The sequence below is a fragment of the Micromys minutus genome (assembly GCF_963924665.1).
Source record: "Micromys minutus genome assembly, chromosome: 6".
NCBI lineage: Eukaryota > Metazoa > Chordata > Mammalia > Rodentia > Muridae > Micromys > Micromys minutus.
Window position 1 is genome coordinate 57,593,079 of NC_137975.1, and position 22,185 is coordinate 57,615,263.

At 44.0% G+C, this 22,185-nt stretch overlaps 1 protein-coding gene across 4 annotated transcripts in view; it reads right to left on the reverse strand.

The window, feature by feature from the left end:
• Positions 1 to 4,945: 4,945 nt before the first annotated feature.
• FBH1 (F-box DNA helicase 1) overlaps positions 4,946 to 22,185 on the reverse strand; it is a 36,815-nt gene continuing 19,575 nt past the window's right edge. For all 4 annotated transcript variants that reach the window (XM_080918295.1, XM_080918298.1, XM_080918296.1 and 1 more), the window contains 15 exons: positions 21,718 to 21,810; positions 21,164 to 21,258; positions 19,474 to 19,642; positions 18,709 to 18,931; positions 17,882 to 17,969; positions 17,697 to 17,783; positions 16,883 to 17,019; positions 15,018 to 15,117; positions 14,801 to 14,922; positions 13,266 to 13,341; positions 12,653 to 12,850; positions 12,076 to 12,201; positions 10,797 to 10,903; positions 5,972 to 6,103; positions 4,946 to 5,355 (listed from right to left, as the gene is read on the reverse strand). In XM_080918295.1, the coding sequence (XP_080774421.1) occupies positions 5,185 to 5,355; positions 5,972 to 6,103; positions 10,797 to 10,903; positions 12,076 to 12,201; positions 12,653 to 12,850; positions 13,266 to 13,341; positions 14,801 to 14,922; positions 15,018 to 15,117; positions 16,883 to 17,019; positions 17,697 to 17,783; positions 17,882 to 17,969; positions 18,709 to 18,931; positions 19,474 to 19,642; positions 21,164 to 21,258; positions 21,718 to 21,810 (1,924 nt within the window). In that variant the 3' untranslated portion in view covers positions 4,946 to 5,184. The remainder of the gene's footprint in view (positions 5,356 to 5,971; positions 6,104 to 10,796; positions 10,904 to 12,075; positions 12,202 to 12,652; positions 12,851 to 13,265; positions 13,342 to 14,800; positions 14,923 to 15,017; positions 15,118 to 16,882; positions 17,020 to 17,696; positions 17,784 to 17,881; positions 17,970 to 18,708; positions 18,932 to 19,473; positions 19,643 to 21,163; positions 21,259 to 21,717; positions 21,811 to 22,185) is intronic.

Consider the following 22,185-nt stretch of genomic DNA (forward strand, 5'->3'; position numbering starts at 1 on the left):
ATCCCATTTTAAAAATGGTCGCACTAGTTAATTAAAACAGTGTTAAATAAAATGTTGCAGGGAAAAGCAAAAGAGTGCTCAGAGTGTTTTACACCCGTGCTCCCGCTCTGGAGGCAGAGAACCAAAGGCTCAAGGCCAGTCTACAAAGGGCCGTGTCACACATACATCAGGAAACTGTAAAGCGGAAGTTGTGTGGCTCAAGCTTCTTTTTAGTAGGTTACTAGAGGGATTGCTCAAAACCTGTTAAAGAAAACTGAAACAAACTCTTAGAGAGCAAAGGTTCTGCAAGAACTGTGCACAATCAGCAGAACCTTGGGATCCCAGCTCTCCATCTCTGGCTTCATGTGACCAGCTGCTCCCCTGGTAGATCACTTTACAATGAATGTGGCTGCTTCCGGGCCAACCGCCAAAAAGCACTGATTACAAGACAAGAAGGTAGTCTTCAATTCCTCTACAATGATCTCTATGGATTCTCAATTTTTCCAGGACAAAGTGGTTCCTGCACATGGCGGCTGCTGTTTTCAGTGTTCTATGAAGTCTTGGAGGTTATACAGGCAAGAACTCTGAGCATCCTCCGTAGTGATTTCCATAGTGGCTACACTGGATTACATTCCCGTCATCCACACTGTGAGGATTAGTGTGAATTTGAAATGATCTACGATCACCTAGGAGACTATTCACCAGGCACATTTGTAAGGGATTATCTACATTAGGTGAAGTTCAGGTCATTCCTGTGAGGGATTATCTAGGTTAGGCTAGTCTCTGGTCCTGCCTGTGAGGGGCTGTTTTAATTAAGGTGAGGTGAAAGTAAGACTCGCCACTCCCCTGAATGCTTATAGGTGCCGCCACTCTGAGTTCTCCAGGATGGACTGCACCCTCAAATTGTTAGCCAGAATAAATCTTTCTAGAGTTGTGTGGGCCAGTTATTTATCACAATAGACAATTAATGAAAAAGGCAGACAAGGGCTCTGCCCCTCCCCCACCTGTATGTTTAGCAGGTATTTATTATACTCTCAATGACAGTAGCCATTCTCACTGGGGTGAGAGGGAAAGTCATTTAGGTTTATCTTTCATTTCTGGAGAGCTAAAGATGTTGACAATTTGTACTTTAATAACTATCTATTCTATTTATTTGCCCATGATTTTCAGTGCATTGAAGATGTCTCAATTCACAAGCTCCAGAAAAGAAGGCCATGAAACACCTTGCTGGTGTTCAGTAATTGGCAGGTGGCCTAGGTGCAAAGTCAGCTGAAAGTTTCAGGTTTTATTTACTTGATCTGGCCATGTCTGAATACAGTGTCTCAAATGCTGCTGGGGTCTTTTCTTCTCAGCCTTGCTTCGTGAGATGCAGAGGCGATATGTTTCATTGTCATACTCAGGTTTTAACATGTGTAATAAAGGCACCTTGCCATAATAATAATAATAATAATAATAATAATAATAATAATAATAATAATAATAAAAAACAATTTCACCCTACCTACTTTCTTATCTTTTGAGTTTTGTTGTTTGCGTTTTCTATGACAGGGTTTCATGTAGTTCAGGCTGGTGGCTTCAAACTTGCTATATAGCTGAGACTATCCTTAATCTCCTGATTCTCCTGCCTCCACCTGCCAAGTATTGGGGAGTACAACTACGCATCGCCATGCCTGGTTTCTGAAGAGAATATTTTAAAGTCTTTCTGCTGTCTTGGAGATGTTTCTCCTGGCATCTATGTAAGCTTGCACTAGCTTCTGCTTCCACTCTTTCAGACACTGTAACTGAATGTGGAAGATGATTCAGTTCATTCTTTCCCAAGTTCACATATTCCCAACCGCCAACACTTGTGAAGACGCTATTAAGGTTCCAGAAACACTGAGGGGTATGGTGGTAAGCTTTTAACTCCAGCTGTCAAGAGATGGAGGCAGGAGAATCAGGAATACAAGGTCACCATCAGCTGAGTTCAAACCCAAAATGTGATTCAAGAGATCCTGTCACACAAACAGAAATGTCCCACAGAACCACGTTTAGTAATGAGTCACTTCTCTTCTGCATGAATTATTGTCTTCCCAGATATTAAGAAATGCACTAGAGCTCCAAACAGACATAATTACAGTCATTTTGTTGACCAGGTGACCCCTGGCATGCTTCCTAAACCCCACTGGTCAAGTTGTTAAAATGAGTATTTATCTAACCCACTGGTGCCCAGGTTGCTTAACTGATGTCTTAAATACTGATTTATAAGGACCAGTTTCCAGTTGGCCACCACCAACCTTAGTCTGTCTTAGCACATAAACCACTTCCTCCTGCTTGAGCACATAGCCATTTGTCTTCTGGTGCTCAAGAATTGCTTCTGTTTGTAAGTGACCAGCAAACTGATCTTTATGCACTCCTTGATTTGCTTGCCTTTCTTTGGTTTTGCAGCACTATGCTGGTTAGTCTCATGTCAACATGACTGACACACACTAGAGTTATCTGAAAGGGAAGAACTTTGAGAAAATGCTTCCCTAAGGTCTAGCTGTAGTGCATTTTCTAGTGATTGATAGTGGCATGCCCAGTCCACTGCAGATGGTGCCATGCCTGAGCTGGTGGTCTTGAGTTCTGGAATGAAGTAGGCTAGCCTAGCAGTGATGGCACATGCCTTTAATACCAGCATTTGGGAAGCAGAGGTAGGAAGATCTCCGAGTTAGTCCAGGTTGGTCCTAGACAGCCAGGGCTACAGAGAAATCCTGTCTCAAAAAACCAAACCAAACCAAACCAAAACAACAACAGAAACAAAAAAGAGAACTGAACAAACCAGTAAGCAGTGTTCTTTCGTGCCCCTGCATCAGCCAGCTGATGTCTCCGTTCCTGCTTGACTTCCATGATGAAGCATAACAGAGAAGTCGAAGTCAAACCCATTCTTCTCTAACTTGCTTTTGGGTCAGTGTTTCATCACAGCAACATGACTAATCAACACAGCACTCTCATCCTTGGTAGATGAAGGTTATAAACACTCGGAGCCCAGTGACTGACTTCCTCTAGCAAGGCTCCATCTCATTAAAAAAACGTTCATAGTCTCCCCAAAGTGCCACCAGCTCAGGACCAAGTGTCCAAATACCAAAGCCACCATGTAAATCTCCATAGCCACCAAAGGTCCTGAGTAGGTGGCACCATTTGGGGAGATTATGAACCTTCCTTCACTTCTTGCTTGTTCTCTGCTTCCTCCGTGTAGATGGAAATGTGACCACCCAGTTTCCTGTCATAGCTGCCAGCTGCCATCCTTCCTTATCATGATGGCCTTTCCCTCGGGAACTGTACACCAGCAGATTCCATTGGCCATAGTGTTTTACCACAACTATAAAAAGTAATAAAGTAGCCCAATTCTCATACTCTGGACTTGCCTTTTTAAATACTATTTCCACAGATTCCAGCAATACTCTTTTAGACTGTTTGGTAGTATCTGGTATGACCTTGGTACCCTGTCCTCCTCCTGTGCAGTGGTTTCCTTGGGGATACCCTCCTGAACCCTGGCGTGTCCCCTCTCTTGTCACTCACAAACTCCAATGCTATAGGTTGCAATGTGTGTTAGGTGAGGTAGAAAAACTGAAGGGCTTTGGTGAACTCATCCTACAGGAGTGTGAAGAGTAAGAAGAACAGAAGTCCACTTTGATGGAGCTTAGCTTCTAGCATGAAAGTCCTCCCATGTAGCCCAGGCTGGCTTGGAACTTGTATTTATCTGGCCTCCATCTCCTGAATGCTGGGATTACAGGGAGATGTGTACCTCAGCCTCACCTGACATCACCACTGACACCCAGTCAGGGGGTCCCTTTTAAGAAGCTGATGCCCACTCTCTCACACTTCCTTCTCTTGAGCAGTGACAACTCTACTGTGATGACCATTCCCTGAAATCTGTCACCCACCTTTGTAAAACCTTCGGCTTTCTTCACTCCAAGTCCTTCGTCCTCCGCTCTTCTCATTCCTTACTGTCTGATGAGTTCGCTGAAGCCCACCTACCACCTACACACTGCAAACCCCAAACCTGTACTTCTAGCTCGGGCTTCTTTGACAATGTAGAGCTTCATACAAATGCTTCCTGGGTGATTCTTCTTGGATTCCTCTGTGAGCCCCAAAATCCTATCCAGCTTTTATGTGTCTCCCGTTTCCCCTTAATCAGTGAAAGCTGCCACTGGCTGCCTGGAAAACCAGCCTGAGAGCAGGGGTCATGTTGAGATTCTATCAGTGCCCACATCCACCTTAAGCACTAACAATTGGCTCTAACTTCTTAATAGAAAAAGAAGTTCTCAAAATCAGGTATATCTCAGGGTCATTGTAGGACTTGCTAGGTCTAATTTCTGACTCTGGAGATCTGGAATGGCTAAGAAATTAGGTGATGCCAATGGTGATCATCCGAGATCTGTGCCATGATACCTAGCCCACTATGTCACCATGGGCCAGCCCATCAGCTGTCAGATCCTGCTGACATTCTTCTAACTCTAGCCTTTAACTTCTCTGACTTCCTTAAAATACCATGTAAACTATAACTGGAATGACCCCTAACATCTATGCTGGAAGACCTTGGACACCGTCTGGCCCGACTTGAGGCTAACACGGCCAGTTGAGTGATGCCATGTGCTTTTATCCACCAGCCGCCAGCATCAGACAATTTCTAACTGGTAAACATCTCAAAGAGTAGAACAATGTATACCTGCAAGTGTTTTTCATCTTTAGCTGTACCAGCGGGAAATTCAGGAAGCCAGCTACTGTCACTTTGTACATGTCTTCTGAACATGATGCCACTTTCCTGTGTATACTGTGAACCCTAAACAACAAATACCGACTATGGCTTGCTCATGTGTCACTCCTCAGCACGAAAACCATGTGAACAGTGACGTGATGCTGAAAAGAAAATGGGAACCAGAGACAGGAGGAGAAAGCTTAGAAATGACAGCACTGAAGCCAGACTTCACAGTGGCACGCCACTGGGCAATGCCTGTTTAATTGAAACCTTGTAATAAAAGTTTAAATACATAAAATGATTTTTTATCAAAAGAACTTCTTCCACTTCCCTGACCTGATGCATGTGGAGGACAGGCAAATGGGAACTGGCTATTTGTAAGGAACGGAGAAATGGCAGGTCCAGCTCTGGTTGGTCTTCCTCCTCAGAGAGGCTGTGTGAGCAGGAGTGCAGCTCAGAATGGCTCCTTCAGCATGTGAGTCACAGCCTCAGAAGACAAGGAAGAGCAGGGCCTCGTGCCTGGGCAGCACTATGTCTTCCACAGTGCGCTCCATGGCGCGCACCTGCTCTGGGGAGGCAGTCAGGAATGCCAGAGGCCCGATCCGCTGTTCTGCACACGAGTGGCACAGGTAGCCACCCTTGTTTTCCTTCCTGTTGCTCTACAAGGATAGATAAGAAAAAGAAGTAAGGGGACAATCTAAGAATAAAGGTTTTCCACCAAAAAGTGCTGAATTACTGTCACATCTGCCAACATGCTGATGCACTGTGGCTGTGATGTCGCACTCCTGTGCAAACCCACTCACTGATCATTCCTACACTGCACTGTCATCCAGACTCAACTCTATCACAGTCCTTTAGAGGAGTCACATGATCATCCACTCAAGAGATACAGAACTAGGGATGGGAGCTACTGCTGAGTGCTGGAATACATGACGAGCATGTTCAATTTCTAGCACCAAAGAATGAAGAAAGGGATAAAGAACAAAGAAAGACTGAACCAGGCCCTGCAGGCAAACGGCTTCCCTCTAAGCATCTCATTTTAACTGCACCTCCCATGCTGCAAGTCTTCAACACACCCAGGAAGTATCTATCATTCAACCCGACTCCATCTTTGACAAAAAGGCAGACATCACATCTGCCATGCTTCCATACAAAAACTCTTAGGGAAACATTATACAAATCACTCCATTACCTTCTCATCCAGAACCTAGACAGGCACAAAACTCACAAGCAATAAAATGGGTTTGAGTGAATTAAATCCTACAGTGAACGCACATAAGTGATAGGCAGTTTCTTCATGGTAAGGATGGTGTCCACGGGGATGGTGTTGGTGCACTGCCCCACACAGCAGTGGACCACTCCTGTTTTCAGAACGTTACTTGTCAGCTCGGCTTGCAGGAAATACTCCTGTGAAGGAGAAAGACAGAACGAGATGAGCAACAATACTGCTGCCTTCTGCTTCAAGCCTCTACAGCCAAGGTCCTTCCGTACCTTCAGACAGCCAGCAGAGAGCCCCTGTCCTGTTTCCTCATTTTCTAATGCGCCCAACCCCAGTGCTACTGCCAAGAAACAACATTTAAGACACTCCAATTGGCTTTTTGGCAACATTGCTAGGTTTTTTAAAAAGACTGATAAAACATGAGAAAGTCAGTACCATTTATACCGGCATTTCAGGACTATTTTTGGATTCACAGTCCCTATCCCTAACTGCATCATTATTATTTTGAGGTAGAATCTCACTGTGCAGTCCAGGGTGGGGTTGAACTCTCAATCCCCCAGCCTCTCCCCCTCTCAGGGGCTGAAGGTGCAGGCACACTTACTCGTGACCCAAAGATTTATCTGCATAAATGAGAAACCAGGTGAGCTGAACCCCAACTGTAAGAAACAGTTGCCTTAGTGAAGACACAGTTGAGTTGCAGCACTTTCTGATTGTGTCCAAGGCCTGGTTCAATCCCCAGCACCCAAGTCAAAACTGACCCAGCCCACTCCTGCCTCCGCAGAGCCCAGCTGCCTAGCAGGGAAGGCTCTCGAAGCTTTTTTTATCTGCACACTGTCTCCATAAGGAAGAAACACCTTAGCACATGGGAGGGTTAGAGCCTGGACAACAAGCAAGCACGAAAACAGAACATTAAGGATCTCAAGTATAGGTGCCACCAGCCAGGGCCTTTCATCTCAGGTTGTGTGGAGTTCTCCACAGGAGTTCGATACAGTATAGACATATTAGCAGACTGAGCATGTTTTCTGACCACTAAAGTGTGACTCCATATTTTCAAGGTAAGAACTAGCTACTTACTGAATTTTTCACTATCTGTGACCCCCATTTTGATTCATTTGGTTCTCTCCCTCTCAGGACTTTTCTACATGTTACAGAAAAATGGGAAAAGCAGAAGCATTGTGATATTCTCCACTGTCAGGGTGACTGATAGAGAATCTATTCTCTACAAACTAGGGAAGCGTGCTGTTGGGTGTGTCTGTGAGGGTAATTCATATCCTGTGGGCTCTAATCAAATAGATGGATCCACACTATGGCATTCCTGGGGGTGGGGTAAAGTAAGAGGTGAGAACCAGCTGAAGCAAGCAGGTCACATCTGGGGCTTGACCTTGTCCTGACCTTCACTGTATAGCGCTTTCTCTGCTACCTCACTAACAAGGTGTGAGCTGCTCTGTGGCAGTACACTGTTCCCACTGTGATGAACCCTCTGAAACTGTGAGCCAAAACGCAACTGCCTTTCTTTAGTGTATGTCAAGGATTCATGAAAGCAACAACAAAGCTGACACAAACACTCCAGTTCCAACTGAGCCCCAACAACTGACAACCTTAACTCCTTTTTTTAAAAAAAGACTTATTTATTATATATAAGTACACTGTAGCTGTCTTCAGACACACCAGAAGGCATCAGATCACAACAGATGGTTGTGAGCCACTATGTGGTTGCTGGGAATTGAACTCAGGTCCTTTGGAAGAGCAGTCAGTGCTCTTAACCGCTGAGCCATCTCTCCACCCTCCACTAAACTCCTTCTTAAGTCATGGTTTCTTGTGAAGTTCTCCCAGAGCAGCAGTGCAAATTCATCGTGTTCTTTTGACCCACGATGAGTCTACACACATGTAAGAACATTAGGCAACATTATTAGTAGGTGTCTGCTGACATTTTTGGTTCCCTTCTTAGCTATTCATTCCTCCCAGGGCCAGGTGCTCTTACCCACTGAGCTTCCTCTCCATCCTTCACATATTCTTTTCTCAGCTTTACTGTCTCAAGATTTCCACAAGATGAAATCCTATCTAACCTACAGTGTGAAAAGATTATTCTGCTCTATAATACTTCTATTAGGAAGTTGTCATAGGCCAGAATGGTTTGTTAAAGGTCCAACCACTATTGTAACAGTAATTCTATGAGAAGAAACACACGGCAAGTTATAGAAGAGGCTGAAGAGATGACTCAGTGCTTAAGGCACTTGCTGTGTGATCCTTTAAGGACTTGTTAGGATCCCAGCAGCCACATAACAAGCTGGGGATCCTGCAAATGCCTGTAACCCAGCACTGAGGGATTCACTGTCCTCATCTGACGCTCCACACACGCATGTCACTAGCACACACAAATAAAGAATTGTGTAATAGGAGCTTCTTGCAGATGAGATTGCTACTCTACAATCTTGTGGAATACTGAGTTGGAGTCAGAAAACTGTAAGTGGGCAAAATCCAGACCAGGTCTGTTCTGTAAATCAAGTTCACAAGACAGACACACTCATGCATGAAGTGGCTGACCCATGGCTACTCTTGTAGTTCACAGCGACATTAAGTTGCTTCTCAAAGAACATGTGGCCAGCAAAACATGAACTATTTACTGTCTGATACTTTACAGGAAATGTGCTGAGGTGACCTGGGTGGCACAGGACACGTGAATTAAGAAAAACGGCGTGGGTTCTAAGTTCTGATGAGAGGGCTGTCATACGCAGTGAGAGATAGGTCAAGGCTGGCTTTAGAAAATATACAGCCGATTCAAACGCCACAGAGAGACTCAAGGCCAAATAAGCCTATCTCAAAGGCTTAAATGGGAAATGGAAGCAAAAGTCTGACTAAAATGCAAGCTAACCGGTACTGTGCCAAAGGAGTTTGCATATCTCTTCTGTTGCTATTTTAGGGTAAGAAAAAAAAACCTTCTTAAAAAAAGTTATTGATTTATTTATTTAATGTATGAGTGCCTTATCTGCATGTACACCTACATGCCAGAAGAGGGCAGCAGATCCCATTACAGATGGTTGTGAGCCACCATGTGGTTGCTGGGGACTGAACTCAGGACCTCTGGATGAACACAGTGTTCTTAATCACTGAGCCGTCTCTCCAGCCCCTGTTCTGTTATTTAAGACAGGGTCTTACTGTATTCAACAGGCAGCGCAAGCCATCCTCCTACCTCAGTTTTCTGAGTAGAGGAACTACCCATACATGTCACTATGCTCAGCTTAAAACTGTGTTGTGATAAGTCCTATCAAAGATGTACTTGCAAAGGCTCTCTCTTTCTAAGCTCGGACATTATCTTTCCCCAAACACATGAAAGGAATTCCTTTTGTCCACCTTTTAATCTAGTCACAGCTTATGGGACAGGGGATAGGGGTTTCTCTTTTCCACTAATGTAATTCCAGTACCTGAAAGGTGATTGAGACACATAAGAGGTGTCAACGATGAGTATCAAGGGTCCTCTCTAACACTATTAAGAACTCTGGGACTTTGAATGTCCCTCAGTAAAAAATGGTTAACTGACTCATCTAAGTGCTGGTGAGGTTCAAAGCTGTAAGTACTTAGACATTGGAGCATAAACTATGTTGTCTCCTTGGAAGAAGGTGTAGTACAGGAAAATGGACTTCCTGTACAATCTTACACTGAGGGGTCAGAATTGTCTTGGATAGTTTTACGTTAATTTGACACAATCTTGAGTCATTTTGGAAGACAGAACCTCAGTTGAGAAAATGCCTTCACTAGATGGGCCTGTGGTGCATTTCCTTGATTGATGGTAGATGCAGGAAGACAGTTCACTGCGGGTGTTGTCACTCCTGGGATGGTGGTTCTGGGTACTGTAGAAAAGTAGACACAAAGACTCGTGGAGGAAGCTTAAAAGCAGCACTCCTCCTCAGCTTCTGCATTAGCTCCTGCTCCATGTTCCTGCCCTGACGTCCCTCAGTGATGGACTAGGGTGTGAAAGGATAGTTGAAATAAACACATTCCACCCCAAGTTGGATTTGGTCATGTGTGTTATCACACTGACAGACACACTAAAGGAGAAAGCACTTCCGTCAGCTTTACACTTACAGTTTACACTTCCAACTTAAATACCTTTGGTTTAGGGAACGATGCATGCTAGTAATTGTTAGTACAAGTTCAAGGCTGGTAAGACTGAACTCGTTTATACTTATGGCTGTGAAAAGCAGGACAGAGATGGAGTGAAGGGGGTGAGGAGAGGAAGTAGTCTGTGGAGGGTGAAGACTGAGTATGGGCCAGCTTCCCTTACTTCACTCTCCATAAGGGACTTGGCCCCAATGTCTAAAGACTTGTGTTCCCCAGAAGGTTAAATTCTTTTTGGAAAATCTACTGCTAGAAGCAGCTGCCATTTCAGAAGGAGCAGAAGGGAGAAGTGTACTCACAGAAAACAAACTTACAGTTTTCCCACAGGATGTGTGAATTAGCTGAGCAAATGTAGAGTTAAGAAATGTATGAAAACCACTGACATTTTAAACAGACCTATACAGTGGCACAAACTCGAACTCCCATATTACTTGTTAGAATACTGCCTGCTCTAGTGACCTTGTTAGTGACCTTGTCTGTACATTTAAGGAGCCTTTCCCTTCCACCCAGCATCCTTTATTTGTTTGTTTATTTGTTTTGAGACAGGATATCTCTGTATAACAAGCCCTGGCTGTCCTGGAACTCTCTTTTTGGACTAGAATGGACTCGAATTTACAGAGATCGGTCTGCCTCTGCCCACAGTGCCCAGGATTAAAGGCGTGCACCAAGGACTGTCTTAAGGACTCTTTAGGTCTAATGTTGATCCCTCAAACCACGTGTAGCTCAAACACAAGGAAAGTAACTCCTGTTCCCCAGTCCTCTTACCCCAGCCAGAGTCAGAATGTTCTCCAGTGATTTGGTCATTATAAGCCGCTTCTTGGCACGAGTAACAGCAACATATAGTAAATTCCATTCATCCTCAGAAAATGACTCTAAAGAAAGGAGAACAATCAAAAGCTGCCTACAAAACTCATTTGTCATCCAAATGCTTGTAACTCCCCACTAGCTTCCTAACAAACCTCTCAACCTTTGCTAGCTGTGTACAAAGTTTTCCTATAATAGCCAAATTGAAAAAACCAAGTAAAACCCTCAATAACTCATTACACAAAATACTTTCTTCTTTTTAGTCTTGCTACAGTAAATCTTAGAACTGTGTTAACTACTCAGTATCTGTAATGAACCCACTGGGTAACAATGTGTGCAATGGGCCAATGGCCATTAATGTTTGCTGTCCCTCTTCTTGTCTGTGAAGCAGATGGTAAGTCTGAGGTTTACAGAGGATGTCACTCATCACGGGCTGGAGCTGAACTGGGGTCTGTGCTCCTCTCACCTTCCTACAGTGTCTATCTGGACGAGTTCATACTGATCTGGAACTGCCTCACATCATCGTGGGAAGATGATGCACTTAAAGCCCACCCCCCACCTATCACCTCCAAGTCTCAATACCTAGCAAATTAGAACAGTCAGTCTATAAACAGACCGGAAGCTCCTGAGCTGTATGTACTCTGAATGGATGGGCTATACAATGTGTAAGTCCTATCTCAACACAGCAGAGGTCCAAAAAAGTATGTAAATATCAAAAGCTTTTGGTCTGGAAACTCCAACTGCTTTTATTCTGAGATTTAAAATCAAAACAAAAGCACCACAGTACAGACCTAACAATGAGCCTCGAGAGTTCGCTGAAAGCAGAAATGGGTAAATAGGCACTGTGCAGGCTGGGATGTGGTACCTGAACATGCAGGACTCCGCTTTCAACCCCTGGCACTGCAAACAGTAACAAGCACACAGAGATTTTGGTCTTGGTAAGTAAACTACTAGTTTGAGTTTGTGTGAGGCTAGGACACTTAGTATATGATGATGCAAAGCCCAAAGCTGACGGGCAGTTGTGCTCACAGGGACGTCGTGACTTAATACTATCGCCTGAAAGAAGACCCTGTAGAAGCCTAAATTCTCTGAAACCACAGTACTAAAAATCAGAAGTTTAGGATTAGGCATTCATTTTGTTCTAGAACAGGCCATTCTATCCTGTCCAAACCAAAGCAGTCACCTCCCAGCTACAAAGCAGGTACATCCCAGGAGCTGTGTCCCATCCCTGTGCCCTTACCAACTCTGAAGTGAGGGAGCTGGGCAAGATTATGCCTGGCACAAGGCACTTTCACGAAATCATCCAAGACATGCACAGTGTCGAACTCTAACCCTTTGGCTTTGTGCACGGTGCCCAAAATGTACTCTAAAAAACAAACATGGCAAGTTAGATGGGGGCCCCATAGGGAAAGAAACAACGCGTCCTTGCAGGTGTGCCCCAGCATAGGAAAAGGGCACAGGAAAAAGAAAAGGGCTGAGAAAGTAAAAAATTAGTCACAGAAATACCTAAAAGTATACTTTAGCACCTCCCACCCTCACTTCACACAGAGAAGACAGCATGCGGCTTGTCCAGAGATACAGGTAACAGAGCTAGGTCTAGAGAATTCCATTCCAGTGGTTTGAAAGTGGGACAGAAATAAAAAGACCCAGTGGTAAAGCAGCTGCTCTGCTTTTTCACTGACTTATTAGTCAACACGGTGCTGGGATCAAGAGCAGGGCCTTTCTCTTAGAGCACAGCCACTGGCGGCCACAGATGCAGATACTTCAAGACCATCTACTCCTCCTCTTGGAGGGAAGGGAGCAGCCACTCTCCTTACCTGCAAAGTCCAAGTCTTCTATGTGGCATCTCTCTATCCTTTCTACCAGTTCTGGAATCCTGATATTGTATTTTTCAACTACTGCGATCTTGGCTTCCAGCTCCTTGTCCTCTGCAGCAGTCACATACCTCTTGAAGCCACTGAAGCCTTCCTTATGCACCCATCTTCTGATGAATCTGTCTTTAATGGTGAGGTCTCCTAAGGAGGAGACACATCAGATGAAATGATCACTCACTAAGGGTCCATGATCAAGTCAGTACTGTGGCCTCTCTGTCCCCATTTGAGTGTCACAAGCCTTATGCTCCAGAATCTCATCAATTTCAGAGAGATTTGAAACAGGACAGTCCAAGCAGGAAAACACCACAGGGAAGTGATGGAGTGTACAGCTGCCCACACAGGCAGAAGAATGCAGGGGAGGTGGCTTAAAGGACCAACACTGGCAACTAATAAGATCACTGAGGAGGAGCTGGAAACACCTGTCAGCATTTCTAAACACAGGCCCCAGATGTCCCCTGAAGGGAGAAGGGCAAATCCAGTCCCTCAGTGGAAGAAGACCCTGACTCAGGCCCCCGCCCCATCCCGCCCTCTGCCCCAGGCTGAGCGTTGCACTCACGTTTCCTCCGTTCCTCCTCTGGCTGAAGAAGGGTCCAAATGTCAATGATTCTGTCCAATCCAAATGACTTAATCCCCTGAAAAAAGGTTCCAGTGGAATTTTTGTTTTGTTTGCTCTTCATTAAAATAAAACAAATCCAAAGATGACATCTTGAAATGAGACAATTTCTTAGAAACAGATCTCAAATATGGCCACAGCACACAGAGAGAAAACACAGAGCAGCAAGCTGTTGCCTCAAACTCTCCCAAAGCTTTAGAAAGGAAAGCCTAAACTGCATACTGTTTGGTCATTGATACAGAGGCAAGCTCAGTGTGTCTTTCAAACTACTGATACAGTGGCACGGTGTATATATAGAACATGATCGTTAACAGAGCTGCCAGACACTCTCCCTCCACAGTTTCTGACAACCAGAGTGTCTGTTAGCCTAGTTTTTCTGTAATCTGAAACCAATTCTTGGAGGAAAGCTCCCTGGGTTAGTCCCTGTTCTAAGAAGTTGCTGCTGGGTACTGACTGACTCTAGCACTCAGAGACCCATGCCTACCAGTGGAAACAGCTGTGACAAGGGCTCCATTCCTAACTAATTGTCCTCCTTTGGTGAGGGTCACAATCTAATGCTAACAGTGTACATTGTAATTAACATCAAGTGTGTGATTTAGATACGGCACAGGTAGAAGTGGAAGTCGAAGAGGAAAAACACACTTCATTTCCAACATGGATGATATTCCAAAATTACTACACCTTTCAACCATGAAAATGGCTAAACTGTGACTAGCTGAAATATAAAAGGCATCAGTAGAGTGAATAAATAAATTGACATGCTGAATAAAAAAGAAAAACCAGTACTTTTATGTATACCATAATAGCAATTATTTAAAAATACACTCTTACTGGGGCAAAGACAAAAAGATAACCAGCAAAAGTGAGTTATTTTAGGTTCCTCTTTTGGTGCCAAAATTTCTGTGCAATATTTACTTCAAACAAAAAAAAAAAAAAAAAAAAAAAAAAGATACTCTTTGATTTAATATTTACCTGAATACCTAACATATAGTAGGTCCTCAGAAATGTTTTTCCAGAAACATCCTTTACTCATATAACTTCCAAGCTAACTATACCACATACGTCATATAATTTTAGCTGTCTATGAGACGGGCAAAGGCACGGCACTGCTTTACCTGGAGATGGAGATGAGGCAGTCAGAGGTGACTTGCTATAGAGCCAGAGTAAGAGCCCAGGTAGTCAACTCTGTGTTCAGGTAACTGGTGCTGCCCAACTGTGCTTACATTAGTGGTCAACACACAGTCAGAAGCTTCCCTTGACAGTCAAATGTAAGAAGAGTTCTCTTTCATTGCCTGAGACTTACTTACTCCACAGAACTGTTTCACTAGCATGTTACAGTGTGGCCCAGGGAGAAGAACCCAAAACCAAATACTTTCCTCTGTAGCAGGTCCTAAGGAAGCTAGCTCTTTCCTGAGCCCGGCCTCTGTACTGTTCCTGTGCATGAAGTTTATTTACATTATCAACAAATTTACTCTTACGCCGATCAAATGTATCCTTGCAGGTGATTCTCCTTCCGTCACCCGGACAGCCTCGTCAAACACATTGGCATTGGTCCGGGACAGCAGAGCCACTTGTCCCTTTACATCTCCTCTTATGCCACCTTGAGGAGAAAAGCACAAAGCCCATGAGAATCAATGTGTAGACCACAAGTAGCTTCGGTGGGAAAAAAGGCAGAAGAGCAACGGCAAGCCTTACTCTGATGGTTCCCTCCAACCAATGTCTTCTTCCTGACTCTCTTGCAGACATCCAAAATGGTAGCTCCCACATAGGCTATTTCCACACCAAATCTAAAACTCTGTTGGAGAAACAACACAACAAATGCAGTTAGCCACCGGCCCAGAGGTTGGTGAGCTCACTTCTGTCACTGCACAGCACCTGCTTCTATTAACAGCAGCCTCTTCTCCGTCTGAAGATTCTTAGTTTTAGTTAGGTATGTGCTTGTGAGTATGTATGTTAACACAGTGTCATCCACAGGAGACAGAGTCAGTACACCCTCCTGGAGCTGGTGTTACAGGTAGCTGTGCCCTACCATGGGCGCATTCTCATTCTGCATCTCTGTCTCTCTGTCTCTGTCTCTGTCTCTCTCTCTCCCACTGTCTTCAGCTTCACTTGAAACTGAACTTGTCTCACCCATGTGACCCCTGACTTCTGTTCTCACATTTAATTCTGTCTCCCTCTCCCAGATTAATCTTGCCCAAACACTTTAACTGTTCTCTTGCTGTGAAAAGAAATGTAATTAATAGAGAAGAAAATGTCCTGCTCCAAGGATCATCCACTCTCTGGACAGCACTTCTCTGCAATGATCCTAACAGCAGCTACTAACTTTATTTAGGGAAATCTCCCCCACCCCTTCTCAAGGCACATCGTGTGGGTTTTAAATTATACAAAGGTAAAGAGAGGGCAGAGATTTTGCCCTTACCTCCAAGACTTCTTCCAACATCAATTTATCACCTCTGTTTGTTACGTGAGGATTTTTAGCTGGGGATACAGAGCACACACAGTGCCTGTTTGACAAGCATAGGCCTTGGTTTCAATCCCCAATAACACAAAAAGAAAAATCAAGACACTTGAAGTCAGGTGTGGTGGTGCACGCACTCACGGGTTGAGGCTGGAGGACTGTGGGTTCAAGGTCAGCCTGGAACGGACGGACGGACGGACGGACGGCACACACACACACACACACACACACACACACACACACACACACCATGGACAACTGCCATGATTCTTTGCCTTGCCCGAGCTGCCCCTATCACTCTCTTATCTACCTACACACGTTCCTATTCTTCAACACTCAGCCCAAGACCATATTTTCTTGACCACCTCTGCTGGAAAAATTCCAATCTTCCCAAACTTCCATTACTCATTTCTTTTCCCAGGCGTGCATAATATAAAGCAAGGTATACTTTAGTAAACAGCAATGATGTTGCCTATTTCATAAACAATGCTTGTAGATACAGCATCAACTATGGACCACAGCTGCAGCCAATAGGAGGAAAATCCGACTTTCAACAGGACTTTGATACTATAACCTATTCAGAGTATACCATGGTTAAGTTCTTGTAAAGTAAACATTCATATACGACTGAAAAAGCAGCAGCCTTATGTTACCATGTAATACAAGGGAAGGGATGAATCGCTTTTACGCATCCTTCTGTGTGGGCCACTGCGGCGGAGGCACCTGAGTGCACCCAGTCACACTGCATATTGCTAATGCATACCCTGGAAATCCTGAGACAGATAGCACTTCCATCCCGTCTAAACATGGGGAAAAGCACTTGACAAGACTCAGCACATGGACATACTACAACGACTTGACCAGAACTTCTAAAATTGTCAGTGCCATCAAAATCAAGATTATATGTGATAATATACAAACCTAAGGCAGCAAAAACTAAAGAAACATGAATGATCTGTGACTTTAGCTGTGACAATATACTAATTTGTTGCTTGTGGAAAATAAAATATACCTTCCACAGTGCTGGCACAGTAAGACTAGGAAGGGAAACAGGATGCTTGCTTATCCGTTCTGGGGCCAGAGGAGCAGTACACGTTCTTACCTGTGTGAGATAGAAGACGTGAGTGTGAGGGACTGTGAACAGAGCATTCACTGCACCTCGGAAGGTATAGATCTGTTGGTGGGGGTCCCCTACAAAGATCTTCCCACATGGCTGAGACAGAACTATGTTCATGATAGCTGCAACCAATAAGAGGAAAAGTGAGAAATCTGGATGGCAATGATCCACTCAGCAAAACAAAAAAACAAAAGAACCACCCATACGTAAACAAAGCAAACAAACTAAGCCAGTCCAGAAAGACAATAAAATTTTCTTTTCCTACAGGGTAGGCTTTCTATAAAAGGGCATAATTTTATCATGGGCATAGTAATGGTATCTGGTCCTAAGGATGCAATTACTTTTATTCCTGGGTGAACTGATTATAAGAAAACATATAAGCAAAAAAATTTTTTTAATTCTATTCTAATTATTATAACCTCTTCAAATTATCTAAAAAGTTAAAATTTTAATACTGTCTATATTCTCTATCAGTCACACAACACAAAATTTCAGTCTAAATCAACCACCTTTTCTCACCCAGCATAAGGCTGGGTCCCTATAACCTGATGAGCTAGATGCTCAGCATCGTAAGAACAACCTCAGTAAAACATAATAGAGGAAGAATATAAATCTATTGCAGGTGTGGGGAACAGATAGCTGTTGAAATTTTGGGTCTAGTTTCTGAAAGACTAAGAATCATTTGCTCCTTTTCTTTATCACGAATAAGAATAACCTGTTCCATATATATGTCTTCTTACATAATCATGATGCTGTTTCTATGCATTTGAGACTATTGATGTCCTGAATAGTTTATCACCTGGGGTACAGTCCTGGGCCTCATCCACAAAGATGGCGTCAAAAGAAGCAAGCAAAGGTTTGCTCAGCTGCCAGAGTTTCAAATAGCCTAGAAGAAGTAGTAACCAAGAGTCACAACTCATAAGCCAAGCAGTCCCATCTAACAGGCACAGGAAATGATCTGGCAGACACAGGAAAGCTGGCTACCATCATGTGTCATTTGGTACGCCTCTTCTCTGCATTCCCCCAGCTTCCGCATGTTGTCCCAGAGTCGGCTTGCTTCAAGGACACCATTCTAAAAAGTAAGTGACACAGGAATCCAAAGTTTAAGACCCTGGAAGAGACAGCACCGAGGTCACACTTCTGCTTCCACACAGTGAGATGGGAGCAAAGACCTCACCCTAGAACACAGAGGGGCCCACCCCTTTCAGTGCTCTCTAGAAGTTTAACCCTGAGACCTCAAGTGTTTAGAGGGTTAGAGGCTGAGGCCCCAGTAGGCACAGCAGAGCAAAGATCAAAGACCCAACCGTTTTTACAGACTTACTACTGACAATTCCTAAGTTAAGAAACAGATTTTCTTTCACAAGCAAAATCTGTGTAGAATCATACCAAAAAACTGAAAAAAGATTTCCAATCACTAAATAAGACCTGAGCTCTTACAACCAATGCACAAGTTCTTTCATGTCTCTTTTTACCTGGTAATGGGAAAACTAAGGTGTATGGTACAATATGCACTTGTCTGTAATCGGAGCATGAGGGAGGCTGCTGATGCAGGAGAATCTTGAGTTTGAGGTTAGCCTGAATCACAGAGACCCTTTCCCACAAATAAAGTGACGCAAACAAAACCCCAGCAGGGCTATTATGACAGTGAAGGAGACGCCTGTGAGTGTTCCTTTTAGGAGCAGATTCACGTGATTCCCAGTTGTCAAAGACACTTGTCTCACCCACCCGTGTTCAACTTCTAGGAGTGGTTCTGAGGAAATGAAGACAAAGATCACAACAGGGCCCTCATTCTGAATACACTGGAGACTCACCAGCTTCTCACTCTGTTCAACCATGACTCTCTGTCCTTGGCTATTCTTGCACCAAATGGGCACATGATCGATAGTTAGCTCTTCATCGGCTGATGCAAAGAAGTTTTCTAATGTCTTACACACTAACTTGGCCCTTATAAATCCACCTTTTCCTTCAGCAAGGACAGAGTTGACCATGAAGGGCGTTAACTTGAAGAGATTCAATTTCTTCTTCAGCTGGTACCTATAATGAACACACACCCCAAGTGAATGATGTTGGCCCTCATTCCTTAATCAACAGATAATTCCAGGTATCATAACACAGGAAAGATGGTTTTAGAAGTCACATCTGAACTGGGATGGCCTGCCCTAAACCTTCATGATAACCCAGAGTATATAACTAGTATACAGTAAGTCACAACAGATGGTATGGTTCATGCTCCAAACAGTCCCTCCCCCACCCAATAAGATATGCTCAGTTCCTTCAGCCTTCATTCCATAAAGACTCAGATACACGGGGATTTTCCCCATTCACCCTCCCTAAGAATGCCTAAGATCTTCAGAATTTTGACAATATTGAATTTCCATGCCTCCAAGTGGGATAGCTATGTGCAAACAAGTGCTTTGATAGTGTAGAAATGTGGATCATCTAAGCTCTTCTTCTATCTCCTGCTTATACATGGAGAGAACAGCATGACGCTTTCAGAAGTGCAGTAAGTGTGATCATAACGACATCACATGAAAGCAGTAACCCCATGACATGACACCAGCACTTGTGATGCTCACTTCCGCCCGACGTGACTGTAGGCCATGGAGTGGAAGGTTTTGCAGATGACGTTACTGGGGAAGACAAGCTCTGCCTGCTTAGCGATGCTCTTGTTGAAGGTGACATACAGAAACCTGCTCTGAGACCACTTCTCAGCATACTTGACTAGGGTAGAAGTCTTCCCGGTGCCTATGGAAGCCAAGAGGAAAGAATGTGACCCTCTGATTAGGTATTGCACCAAGATCCCCATTCAGGTCTTTCTGGGACATATCCTTCCTCTGGTGGAAGATTAGAACTGATTTCAGTATTGATTAAAGCCATGTCTTGAAAGGAGCGGAAAACCTCACCTAAGATTAAGATGGGCTGGGATCTTGATTTCACTGACTTGTGATGTGGGTTTGTAAGGACAAGGTAACCAAGGTCCCCAGGAGCAAGAACCCAGTAACAGCTAGTTCTGCACTAGTAGATCTGATCCACTCTGAACTCCACCTGTCTACCCTTCCACCATCCATCTCTTGCATATCAGCCAATATCTCTTGCATACTTTTCACATGGTCACCAATGTTCTAAGCACAGAGACATAATTAACAGGTTACAATCCAGTTAGAAATAAACACCAATGCAGAGTGAAACCAGGCAACAAAATGACAGCATAAAGACAGCACAGGGTATTTAAAGAAGAAAGAAGAGTAGTAGTAGCAGCAGCAGCAGCAGTAGTAAGAACCAGAAACAAAACAATCTCATGTGTAAGTGAGAATCTAAGACCATGATTCCTTCCCAGTCTAACAGGGTTGATCTGAAGACTCTCATGAAACAAGTAGACACACAGGTATTACAGAAAAGAACATGTGCTGGCTACTTCTACTGTATGTAAACAGGTACAACCAACTAACAGAGTAGCTACATTTAAGAATTCAGCAATTACTTGGGATTCAAATGTCTCAAAAGGTCTTCATCATCGAGACAGCAATGCTGAGAATCAACACAGCATGGCACAGAAAGAAAGAACAAGAAATGGGGCAGGGAGGGGAAGAAGGCATCCTGGAGAGACAGTGTCATGCTGACTCTGGTCTGCCGCTTGCTTATTTAACCTAAAGTAAATCTCTCTGAAGGTCAATGTCTTATAAGATAAAGCCATCTAAGCAACCTCACGGAATGCTGCTGGGACGAGCACCATTGCAGGCCACTGCAGGTGTTTGGTAAATGCTGCTAGCAGGACACTAAGGTAGAAAAACAGCAGAAGAGATACAGTTAGAGAAAATACATGAGCAAAAGTTCAGATAAGACTCTAAAGTATTTCTGGACACTCTAAGTCAGGGCACATGTTTAGGAAAAGCAGGCTGAACCAAAGAGAGACCTCCAAGATATCACCTATAAACTAAGGAGCTACTGAACCCAGTCAAACAGCAACATGACCTGCCTCTCCAGAAGACACTGCTGAATGAGAACATGCAATAGTAAATGAGGGACTCGCCCTCCCGACAGGCTCCATAGAACAGTCTAGAAATGATTTGCCTAAATAGGAATCCAGTGCAGAGAGGCAGTGGTAATGGCTGGCTGCTTTGGGGACGGAGTAAAGTCATTCCATAGGAGATCAAGGTCAGAGTGCTATGGCAGGGAGTGGGACAGGGACACACAGCAGAGCAGGGAGAAGCACCTACATCATGGAGCTGATGATATACCCCGAGAACCTGCCAGGAGCTCCCTTACCTGCAAATGCCATAATTTTTACCACCTGGAGAGGCTCCATCTTATGGTTCAGAATCAGCTGTTGTTCATGTGTTAGCTGGATAGATGTTTTCTTGCTATAATCATTACAGAAGAAAAATTAGAAAAACAGAAAGGAATTAAAAAGCCCAAGGGATGGCCAGTCCAAATACCAAACAAGCAAACTGGATACACAACAGTGGACCCCCAATATGCCCTCCTGGGTGGGCTGAATGTTCTGAAACTAGATTAAGATGCTACTGTACAGCTCAATAAATCTACTAAAACCACCAAACTCCAAATGGGTGAAATCTGCACAATATAAATCATTCCTCAGTAAAGTGATCAAAGCAAACACCTCTTGTTCTCACACATGAAGAAGAGTCAAGAAAGGAAGTCAAACCAGTGTGTTTGTGTCTGTAATCACAACACTTAGAAGGCCGAGGCAGGAGGAGTGTTAATTTTTTGAGTTCAAGACCAGCTTGGGCTGCACACTGAGACTGGTCTCACAAAGGAACAGAAGAGCAAGCACACACCCACATATAGTACATACGTACCCTGGCCAGACAGATGGCTCCTCTGTAACTTTGGTGGCCTGACTACAGGAATTCTCCTGAAGATATAGGCAATAGAAAATGTTGTAGTGAATCCTAGTAGGGGAAAAAAAGTAGATTTAGAGACTTCCAAATTTCAGTCATCATCTATCTCATATTTCCCTTGGATGCATTTCAGCTCCTTACTGTTTCCAACAAAGAATATGCCTATTAATTTCACTGGAAAAAAAATGGACAGAAAGGACTTCAGTCTTTCTGAGAAAAGCACTCTGAGAGCCCCAGTCCAGAGAAATGTGCACTGTCACTATGTGTAATGTCACACAAAGGAGACCAGGACATGCTTCTGAGGGAACAAGAGCACACTATGTGTGACCATAAGAGACAAGCAATCTCAATAGCAGAAGCCACTGGAAGGCAGGCATAAACACCACTTCTGGAGATTTGAGCCCTACTTAAACAATACAACCTCGC